This window comes from Quercus suber, unplaced genomic scaffold, assembly GCF_002906115.3.
Source record: "Quercus suber isolate HL8 unplaced genomic scaffold, Cork oak 2.0 scaffold_22, whole genome shotgun sequence".
In the NCBI taxonomy this organism is placed as follows: domain Eukaryota; kingdom Viridiplantae; phylum Streptophyta; class Magnoliopsida; order Fagales; family Fagaceae; genus Quercus; species Quercus suber.
This window is the reverse complement of record NW_027069487.1, coordinates 1,690,305-1,701,713: the sequence shown is the minus strand read 5'-3', so window position 1 is coordinate 1,701,713 and position 11,409 is coordinate 1,690,305. Positions and strand designations below refer to the sequence as shown.

The 11,409-nt window shown below is 44.0% G+C and overlaps 1 protein-coding gene across 1 annotated transcript; it reads right to left on the bottom strand.

Annotated features, from left to right (window-relative positions):
- Positions 1-1,292: 1,292 nt before the first annotated feature.
- LOC112003313 (pentatricopeptide repeat-containing protein At5g40400) lies at positions 1,293-4,797 on the bottom strand. Its single transcript, XM_024035501.2, has 2 exons — positions 2,201-4,797; positions 1,293-2,107 (listed from the first exon to the last, which is right to left on the bottom strand). Exon 1 carries the CDS (start codon positions 4,217-4,219, stop codon positions 2,261-2,263), a length of 1,959 nt encoding a protein of 652 aa, XP_023891269.2. The 5' UTR covers positions 4,220-4,797; the 3' UTR covers positions 1,293-2,107; positions 2,201-2,260.
- Between the last annotated feature and the right edge of the window lie 6,612 nt (positions 4,798-11,409).

Below are 11,409 nucleotides of genomic sequence, written 5' to 3'. Positions count from 1 at the left end.
TTTTGGTTTGTAACTTCACATGATCAACCTAAGGCACCCTATTTTTCAGGAGACCAAATCAAACCAATTGCATATGTAAGGGACCACAATCACACTAGCCTTATTTAAAGAACTAAAATCAAAGAATCCACATATTTAAGAGGAAAAAATCCAATTAACTCCAAAGACTATTCCCTTTTTGAAATTGCTGGAATTAAATCTTGAGTTTGTTATATCTTAAGAACCAAAACCAAACTTATATAAAAATTCAAGAACCGAAAGTATAATCACCTAAAAAAAGAATGAAGAGTGATTACAAATTTGCACTACTCTGCCACAATTCCGGAAAGAATGACAGGGCATCTACATTTCCCCAATAATTGCAGTACTCTAAACGACTTGTAGCATATCTGAATCCAGTCCCACTTGTCTGTTTTTCAATTTTGGCCTGCTTTTATAATCCCTTCACTGAAACTACTCGAATTCGTTGCAAAAAAGGAAAAAAAAAAGGCTGAGATGGATTTTCAAGAAGTTTATCAATCAAGATAACACAGAAAAATTTATACACTTGCTAATTTGATGAATTTCTTCATTTTGTTTGTACGATTTAGGTTCAAGTTAACTTTTAATTATGCAACGTGAAAGAACTGATAATTCCTGTTCTAACATATACAAGAAGTCAAACGATGCCAGATATTATTTAGTTCTCAAAATATTGAATTCAAAAGAAAGCAAATAAAGCTGTATATAATGTGAAGTGGTACAAGTTTCTCAGCTATCAGTGTTTCTGCCACTATGAATGCACAATTTTATGGTCTCCGTTGGCCTTTGGCCACCTATATTTGTCAATTTTCAGCAATACAAGTAATATTGGCTGCTAGCTGGTGCAACCAATTATTTTAATATGTTTTAAATTCACTATTTCTCAACGACTTACGCTTTGAGACAACTAGTAATTTATCATAGTATTAAAGCAAGTGATCTAGGTTTTGTCTCCATTTATCATACCTCCCATTTAAATTTTTCTGCATGTGTTAGGCTTCACTTAATAAGGGCAGTTTGGGCACAAGTGAAATGAGTGTTAATTTATATGATTAAATTCATTATTTCTTAACATTTAGAGCTTTTAGAACAATTGGTAATTGATCACAAGCTAAGGTCGGACTCTGTCTTTAAGATATAAATCTTGCATGTAACTACTTCAACATATTTGTATCTTGATCTCCAAATTTGTTTAGTCAGTTAGTGATTCTGAATCCTGAATATGTTTTGTGAATTGGGACAGAGTGATCATGATAAGGACACAGATAAGCTAAAATAGAAATTAAAATAATTTATTCTGGATTTATAGGAGTGGCAAGTACAAGCAATTCATTAGAATTAAGGTAAGACACCAGATACCACTAAAACACTAGACCAGAAAAATAAATGAAAAAGAAATACACACAAATAACAAAACCATTTCCATGGACAACCAGGAAATCAGAACTAGTAAATTCTAACTGAGATATTTCTCTTATCGCTATCCTTTGAGCTATCATCATCATCATCAAAATTGGAGAATGATTCTCTACTTTCTTCATCTTGTGTTCTTCCTTGTTTGCCTTGTTCTTCTTCTTTTTCCCTAACATCATCTAGGGCTCGAATTAGGCTTTACAGCGTCACCATCCAGTCTTCGGCATCAAACTTTTCAGCAGCATCTGCAGGAGTCATTCACCTCTTCCAACAAGTGGCTGTCTTTTCAAAAAGTGGGTGCAATGTCCAAATAGTTCTTAGCCAACACATTAAAAGCTTCATATTTGCAACACGATAACTCAATGTGCTTGTACATCCTTCCTCTTGGAATGAGAACCAGGTCGAGTTTTTCAGAAGAATCTTTTGACAGAACATAATTATGTGCTTGTGTGTGAGAGAGAAATGCAAATACATGCTTCCATCACATACCACCATGTAGAACACAATGTTAGGAAGGAATCAGAAGTCCATTCTTAGATTTCAACCACAGAGAGAGAAATGCTGATGGTCATCAGAATTCTGTACAACCAGAAATATTTCTTGCACCAATGATGTAAAATTTGGCTGACAAACAGGGCTTTGAAAGTAGCGAACCTCTGATATAGCAAGGTTCCTGTTCAGCAAACAAATAAAATTTGTCTGTACGCATAACCAAATAGGAGTAAGGAAATCAGAGAAAAAAAAATCCAGTAAAAAAGCGAAGTACCTTTTGCTCATAACCAGTCTGCATTGTGGAGGTTAGATGATTTATATACAAAATCCCAGATCATCTAGTTAGGGAACACAAGGCATTTTCCCCTGTAATTCCAATTCCTACATGCATTCCATTAAGCTTGTTCTTGTCCAGTGTCGTAGCTTTCCATAATCCATCAATCACAAACTTGCATGTTAGGTTATTTGGTGCAAATCCTACTTTTTGCATCCTATCCTGAAGTTCCATCAAAGTAGGCACATCAGCATTCTCAGAGAGGACTTTCACAAGTGCATTGTAACTTTCAGTATCGAAGATTTGAAATTCCCTGGCAAAGAAGCCCAATAATGATTCTGCTCTATTGATATCCATTTCCTTGCAGTATCCATTTATTAATGCCTTGCATATTGCTGTATCAGGTGGCACACCAAATTTAACCATTTCTTTCATTACATATTCACCCTCCATACTTTTGTTTATTTTACACAAGCAGTCTATAAGAGCTCTATACGAAACAAGATTGGGTTTTATATTTTTATTCACCATCTCAGCTTTCAAAGCTAATGCCTCTGCCACATAATTACATTTGCAAAGGGATAGAATCAGCTCATTATAGACATCAATATCAGGCACATAACCATACTGAGAGATTCTTTCCAGAAGACTTTTAGCAGCAAATGGCCGATTCTCTTCACACAGTTTGACCACTAGATATTCATAAATGTCAGGAGAAATACGAATTTGAAATCTCTCAAGCTCTGACAGCAAATTCAAAGCTGAAAGCAACTTACTCTCGTTTCCATATCCTTCCACAACAACTCGACAAGTAAAACTATCCGGGCGAACCCCATTTCCTATCATCTCATACAACAGTGACCTTGACTCTTTCATCTTTCCCTCCTTGCAATAACCACAAATAAGAGTATTATAAGACATAGTGTCTGGACTTAACCCTCTGTGAACCATTCGATGAAAAAGCTGATGAGCCTCCCTAACCTTCCCTTCTTTACAAAGACCATTCATCAAGGCAGTATACGAAAACAAATCCGGCAAAGCACCCCTCCTATACATAATCTTATACAAATAAAATGCATCCCCCAACCTTCCTTTCCTACAATAACTACTCATCAATGTATTGTAAGTCACCACATCAGGATCAAACCCTTCCTCTTCCATCCTCTCTATGAATTCATTCACCTTATCCACATCTTGATCCTTGCATAAAACATTAATCAACATATTAAATGTATAAGTATTCGGGTGTATCCCAATTCTCCCCATTTCTTCATATACCTCCCAACACCGATCAACACATCTCAGCTTCACCAACCCATTCAAAAGACAATTACAAGCAACTACACTAGGAACAAAACCAACCTCCACAGACCTCCTAAAAGTCCCAAAACCTTGTTCAATCATGTTGGCTTTCACATAAGCCTTAATAAGCATATCAAAGACAACTGGATCCCAATTACAATCTTCACCGCACAAAACCAAACTTCCAAAAACATCACCATCATCTGGTGAAACGACCTTAACCATTTCTATCAATTCACACAAAAAGTTCATGGCTTGAGAAAATTTTCTAGACCAAGTCAAAATATGAACAATAATACAATAATTCTGGATAGTAGGTCTGAGACTTAAATCATTCTTGACCCAATTGAAGAAAGTGAGAGCTGATGAGGAATCCGATTGAAACCTCAACAGAACTCTTGAAATTTCATGAGAACCCAGATGAGGAAGAAGCCCTTTAAGCTCATTTTGAAAAAGAGGTAAATGGGTATTTTGTTTAAGGTTTGAACAAATGAGATTGACAATGTTGTTGGGGTTTTGGGTTTGTGGGAGCAAATGGAAAAGTGGGTTTGAGATGGATTTGGATTCTGAATCTTGTATGGTCTGTAGTGATGAAGAAGAGAAAGCTGAAATGGGTATGAAATTATTAAGGTTGAGGAATGGTTTTGAATGAAGGGCAGAGTTTTTGTGTGATAAAATGAGGATTTGGTTAATGGAATATATTGAAGTTCGAGGCATCACTAACAGACACAGTAAGCTATAAATATCGAAAAAAGCATTCTTTGGTGATTCCGAAGCTTATTCTTTCGGGTTTATTTCTCTTTGTAATCCCTTTTCAAGCAAAAGAATGAAGCGAGGTTTGGACAAAGAAATTTTACCGTTTGGCAGAGGAATTCATGGAAGATGCACCAACGTTTAAACATGAAAGAAGGAAGGTGTTGGACTCCAAATTAAATCTTTTTTTTTTTAATTTCACTCTCTCTGTCTCTCACTCATATTAACACAGTGAACTCTCTGGCTCTCTATCTCAGATGAAAATGACAAAGCTCATCACCTGATGATTGATCTGGGTGGACTCAAAGGGAGGAGGAAAGTAGCGGAGCTACAGCGGCGGAGCGTCAAAGGCGTAGCCATCACGGCGGAGCTATCGGTGAGGCTTTGGGTTCATCTGAGTTGCGCGTTGTGGATTGATTTGGGGAGGGAGAGTGGAGGGTGAAAAAAAAGGGCTAGGTGATGTTTCTTACGCTTCTCTTCCTGCGCTTCTGTCACGTATATTTTGTTCTCATGAAATTGTATTTCTTTAGTTAAATAGTCGTATGAATGAATTTTGAGAACGTTCTTCAGTTTTATCCCCAAAAAAATACTAGTTTTGATGTGAGGCTTTTATTTATTTATTTATTATTATTTTTTCGGGTAAATGTAAAGTTTGAGAGCGTTTAAATTTTACTTTCTAAAGTTTTAAAATTTTAAAATTTAGATTTTATAGCCTAAAATTTTAGAGCGTTTAGATTTACATCTTAATATTGTTGAATCTGAATTTTACTCCCAAATTTTTAGGGATGTTTGAATTTGACACAACTAAAATTTGAAGATGTTTAGTGTAGGGACCGGGGTTCAAGCACTTCTATTGTTGAGAGAGTAAACTCAAACCCAGCTAACTCTGTAATGAATTTATAGCGAGCAAGTTCAAGAACTAGGCTTTAGTGAGGAATGCAACGGCCATGCATGGTTGCATGGGAGTTTGATAACTTAAGCTTTAATTGGAATGCACAATGATGCTCCTCGGACCTGCCCTCCAAAGCTTGGAGTTCTTCTTATTTCTTTGAAGATTGATTACAAGGTTTTCTGAGAGAATACAGATTGCTACAGTACTCCTACATTCAGACTTCCCGTCCCCTTTTCAAGAGGGACTCCTTACATTATATACATCTCTCTCAGTTGATCATGGCCTTACATTTGTTAATCAGCTAGGCCACCACTTGAGGGCCTGTCTCATCAGCCGCATTCCCATTCCTCTTGTGGGTTGCAGCACCCAAAACAACACTGTTTAGGAGTCCTATCCTCATTAATGCGGCCAGGGTGTTAGTTGTAGGCATTTAATGTGGAGGTAACAGTCCATCCGGGACTTGCTCCTCCACCATGCCTCCATTGCTGCGCGTGGTGCTCGCTCTCTTCTCTTTGGACGCTCAGGAAGGCTCCCCTTGATGATGTGTTGCTTATCCACCTTATGGTCTCGGCTTTCCGAGGAAGCAATCGTCCTCGGCACTGTTTCTTGGGCAACTGGGCCTTCTACTCTCGTCCTCGGACCGTTGGTACCTCCTCGGCGTGGGCCTTTGGGCCTGGTATGGAGTGGGCTGGGGTTGTCTGACTCTCTGGCCCCATAATAGCGCCTCAAAATCTTGCTGTCCGCATCTTCGGGCGGAGAGGAGGATTTTGACGTCCTCGGGCCTGCTCCTTGTCTTGTCGAGTCTTGTCTCCCATTAGCGCTGGGGTCTATTCGTCTGCCCGAGGCGCGTTTCTGACGCTTCGGTACGCGTAATCGTGTCCTTCATTAAATTAAGACGGCTCTGTGCTCTCCACGCACAACGGGCGGATGACAATCTAACGGTGGGGATTCGCCTAGCATTTATGAGCGGGAAAAACCCGCACGGTTCCTCGATTTTAGGGTATAAATACCCTCTCAAACTGCTTTTCACCTTCCTTACTCGCAATCCAGAGCTCTTGCGCATATATCCTGGGTCCAGCAAAGTTCCCACCTACATCCTCAGCATAAAAAGCCTGTCCGAGGAGCTTCTCCTCATTCCTGTAAGTTGCTCTATCTCTCTCTGAGCTTTCTTTTTCCCTACTCCCTTCCTCTTTCATTTGCTCTTTCTTTAGTTCTTTTAGGCGTCACTTGGGATGGGTAGACTTAAGAAATATGTTTATACTGAGGAGGCGATGGAGAAGTTCATCGCCGACTATAAGATACCTGCCAACGTGGGCTTGAGGTATTGTGAGAAAGGGGAGTGGCTCCTTCGGAGACAAGAGGGCGAGGTGGTGATACCCATCGTCGCCTTCTTCGAAGGCGGCATGAGAATCCCCATGGGACCGGTGATGAGGGGCTACCTTACATACTTCCGGTTAGCCCCCACCTAGTGCGCCACCAACGTCTTCAGAATTCTGGGTTGTGTGGACGTTCTGAACGAGAATATGGGGCTAAGGCTGACCCATCACGACGTGAACTACTGTTACAACCTTCAACACCTGAAGAACAAGTCGTACTACATGAGGACAAGGGACGATAGGGTCCGGCTTATCCAATGCCTCCTTGAGTCCAGCAAGGGGTTGAACGAGGATTTTCTCATCGTGTCCGGAGAGTGGCACGATGGCCTTCACTGCCCGACGACGGAGGGGACACCAGGTGGGGCAGTGGGAGTAAGAGGGATGCATACGTGGCTAACGCGCTGGAGAGGAGTCTGTTGCTTCCTGCGGAAATGGTGGAGCTGGGGACTATGGGGAGTAGGGAGGTCTTCCTTAGCCTCAAGTGATACTTGGGCATGGTAAGACTCCCAACACTTGAGATTTTTTCTGGCTTTGGTTTTTCTGCCTTCTTTTCCCCTTTTCTTTTTTCTTTTTTTTTGAGCTCGGCTTATTACGTATCCATTTTGTTTGGCAGGCCGTCCAGGCCACTTATAGGCTGGAGGAGGCAGCCCATGACCAAGGAAAGGCCATGGATGCAAAGCGTGAGAAGCGCTTGGAGGCCACTCAGATCCTCAAGCACTCCGAGGCTGACCTTGCCAAGGCCCGGGAGGAGCTAAAGGCAATGACCAGAGCTCAGGACAACGCAATGTCAGGCCTCGCTGGCTTCCAGAAGTAGGCCGAGGATCAGACGAGGCGTCTGGGTGAGGCAGAGAAGCAGCTAAAGATTGCCAAGGAGCTGATACTGACCTCAAGAAGAGGATGACTGATGCTGAGGAGGCCAAAAAGGTGGCTGAATGGGCCAAAGAGGAAGCTGTGAAGGCCAAGTTGGAGGCAGACCAGGGTAGGGAGGAGGTCTGGGCCTCTAAGGAGGAAGCTGAGGAAGCAGCTTATGCTGCTAGGGCAGCTGAGACAGCAGCTGCCTACAAATCCCAGGTCCCTGAGGTATGCAGGCGCTACTGCTCCCAGACTTGGGGTGAAGCCCTCAAACAAGCTGGGGTGGAGGCCTCGTCTGACCTGTGGAAGGAGGAGAGTGTGTACTACCCCTCTGCCATCCACGAGGCCGCCCCAAATGGCTCTAAGGTCGAGGAGGCTACTGAGGAAATTGCTACTACTCCAGGTGAGGGAGCCTCAGTCGCTGGACCCACTGATAAGCCAGTTCAAGGGAGTGAACCTCCTGGGGTGGTTGAACCGAGTGAAGGCCCTCATGAGGAAGCGCCCTAGCAGGTTGCAAAGCCTTCCTCTGATGCCCAGGCTTCTAACTCCAGGGAAGTTTCCATTCCCGTCGTGCCTTTGCAAGCCATCCCACTTGGTCAGAGCTCAGAGGATCTTGAGGCTGGCGTGGGCAATTAAGTGAAAGGAGTAGGCTCCTTGGCGCCTTTTCTTCGCCTCATTTTGGACATTGCAAGGACCTATTTGCCTTGTCTTTGCTTCTATTTCGCGATTAACTTTTTTCTTGTCCCTTTTTTTTTTTCTTCTTTTTGGGACATTGTAGTGTAACTCTTAGCATGTAATTTCTTTGGACCTAATGCAATGTGATTCTCATTTCTTTTTCTATTTGTTGTGGCTGTTTGTTTACTTGCACGCTATCCGTTCTCCCTTTTTTTTCACTTGTGTAGTTTTAACTTCAATTGTATCTCGGCCAATTGCGGCAGTAGTTGCAATAACGTGAAGGCGTGTATGCATAGTCGGACCTTTCACGTCCAAAGGACTAGGTGGAATTTCTTCGAAGTAGACTCTTAGGATCTTTTTGATGTAGTTAGTTTTTCTGTAGGCTTAAGTCCGAGGACCATGCAATGCCTTGGTTCTGTCTAACACTTAGTCTTTTTGAAGTAGTTAGTTTCCCCATAGGATTGAGTCCGAGGACCATGCGATGCCTTGGTTCTGTCTAACACTTAGTCTTTTTGAAGTAGTTAGTTTTCCCATAGGATTGAGTCCGAGGACCATGCAATGCCTTGGTTCTGTCTAACACTTAGACTTTTGAAGTAGTTAGTTTCCCCGCAGGCTTGAGTCCGAGGACCATGCAATGCCTTGGTTCTGTCTAACACTTAGACTTTTGAAGTAATTAGTTTCCCCACAGGCTTGAGTCCGAGGACCATGCAATGCCTTGGCTCTGCCTAACACTTAGTCTGGCCGCTAAGACGTGAGGCGCATAGTCATGATAGGCTAAAAAATCTGAATCAAAAAAGACTTTTTTATTAATAGTAATACCTTTTCAAGTTATTTACATTCCATGGGCGAGGTACAGGTTTGTCATCTAAATCTTCTAAATAGTATGCTTCTATCCCTGCTACTAAGGTAATTCGGTAGGGCCCTTCCCAGTTGGGTCCCAGCTTTCCCCAAGAAGGGTTCTTGACAGCCCCTACAACTTTTCTCAGCACCAGGTCCCCCGGTGCTAGTGGTCTGAGCTTTACGTTGGCGTCATACCCTTGCTTGAGCTTTTGCTGGTAATAGGCCAGCTGGATCATCGCTCGTTCTCTTCGTTTGTCTACTAGGTCCAGGCTCCGCCCCAGCAGTTCATCATTGCTGCGTGGGGTGAAGGAGCTCGTCCTTAGCATCAGGAAGTTTGTTTCTAGGGGGTCACCGCCTCGGCACCATAAGTCATGGCAAAAGGCGTCTCCCCCGTTGATCTCCGGGGCGTAGTCCGGTACGTCTATAGAACGTAGGGCAGCTCTTCTACCCATCTTCCCTTGGCATTATCCAGTCTCTTCTTAAGCCCATTGACGATGACCTTGTTGACAGCCTCAGCCTGTCCGTTTCCCTGAGGGTAGACTGGTGTTGAGTATCTGTTTGTGATCCCAAGTTCACAACAGTACCTCCTGAAGGCCTTGCTATCGAATTGGAGCCCATTATCCAAGATGAGGGTATGAGGGACCCCGAATTGCATGACAATATTCCTCCAGAGGAATTTCTTTGCATCTATGTCCTTGATGTTGGCCAGTGGCTCGGCCTCGACCCACTTGGTGAAGTAGTCCGTGGCCACCAACAGATACTTCTTATTCCCTGGCGCTCTAGGGAAAGGCCCTACAATGTCCAAGCCCTATTGGGCGAACGGCCATAGACTGGACAAAGGATTGAGGAGCCCTCCTAGCTGATGGACATTTGGGGCGAACCTTTGGCATTAGTCGCACTTCTTGACATACTTCTAGGCCTCCTGCTGCATCCCCGGCCACCAGTATCCTTGTGTGACGGCTCGGTGAGACAGGGATCTCCCTCCTGTGTGGCTCCCACAAATTCCCTCATATAGCTCTTCGAGCAGTAGTTCTGCTGCTTCGGGGTGGACGCACAGCAGGTATGGCCCAGAGGAGGAGCGCCTGTATAGTTTGTTATCCTCGGACAACCAAAACCGAGGAGCCTTCCTTCGTACTTTCTCAGCTTCTGACTTATCTTCGGGCAGGATATCATCTTTGAGGAATCTCACAATGGGGTCCATCTAGCTGGGACCCACTCCGACCTTAAGGATGGGGATCATTTCCTTCACCAATTCACTTGCCCTCCCCAAATGCTCCACAAGTATGATTCGAGGAAGACCGTCTGCTGAGGAAGTCGCGAGTATGGCTAATGAATCGGCATGGCTGTTCCCACTCCTGGGAATATGAGACAAACTGAAAGGGTCGAAGTCCTACTGCAGGCGCTTGACTTGGCTCAAGTACTCTTGCATTCTCAGATCTCGGGCCTCCATCTCTCCTTTTACCTGTCCTACCACCAGTCTCAAGTCTGAGAACACTTCCACCGACTTTCCTCCTAACTTTCGTACCATGACCATCCCCTGCAACAATGCCTCATACTCGGCCTCGTTGTTTGTGGCCGAGAATCCGAGCCTCAGGGACTTCTCTATGACGTGATCTTCAAGGGATACTAAAACTAGTCCCACTCTTGACCCCCTCTGGTTTGCCACGCCATCAACATATACCCTCCAACATGGTGACCCCGGGATAGAGACTGCCCCAACTGACTTCTCACCAATGCCGCTCTCCTCAGCGGCCACTTCTTCAGTGGGCTCAGCAAACTCAGTTGTCAAATCTGCCAGAACCTGGCCTTTTATGGAGGTCCGAGGCATGTACTTGACGTCGAAAGCCCCCAGAATTGTGTTCCACTTCGCGATTCTTCCTATGTAGTCAGCGGTTCGTAGTACAGACTTCAGGGGCAATCGGGTTAAGACAACCACCGTGTGAGCTTGGAAGTAATGGGGGAGCTTTCGCGTGGCGTGGACCACAGCTAGTATGGCTTTCTCTAAGGGTAGGTATTTGACCTCTGCCTCATGCAGCGACTTGCTGACATAGTAAACTGGTTTTTGAACTCCATTGTCATCCCGTATCAGTACTAGGCTCACCGCGTAGGGAGCTACAGCGAGGTATGCGTATAGGACCTCGTCAGCTTTAGGATTGGACATGATAGGTGGCCGGGATAGATACTCCTTGAGTTGTTGGAAAGCTGCGACGCAATCCTCAGACCACTCAAATCCTTTCCACTTGTTGATCAAGAGATAGAAGGGCCTGCACCTGTCAACCGATCGGGAAATGAACCGGTTTAGCGCCGCGATCATCCCAGTAAGCTTTTGGACCTTTTTGGGGTTCTGCGAAGGCTTCAAATTATGGATGGCCTTGATCTGGTCAGGGTCAACTTCGATTCCCCTATGGGTGATCATGTATCCTAAAAACTTGCCAGAGCCCACGCCAAACGAGCATTTCGAGGCATTTAGGCGTAGCTTGTGCTTTCTCAGTACGTCAAACGTGCAGCCGAGGTCCTCC

Coding starts and splice junctions, on each gene's coding strand:
- LOC112003313 (XM_024035501.2), bottom strand. CDS start 4,219: ATGCCTCGAACTTCAATATATTCCATTAACCAAATCCTCATTTTATCA.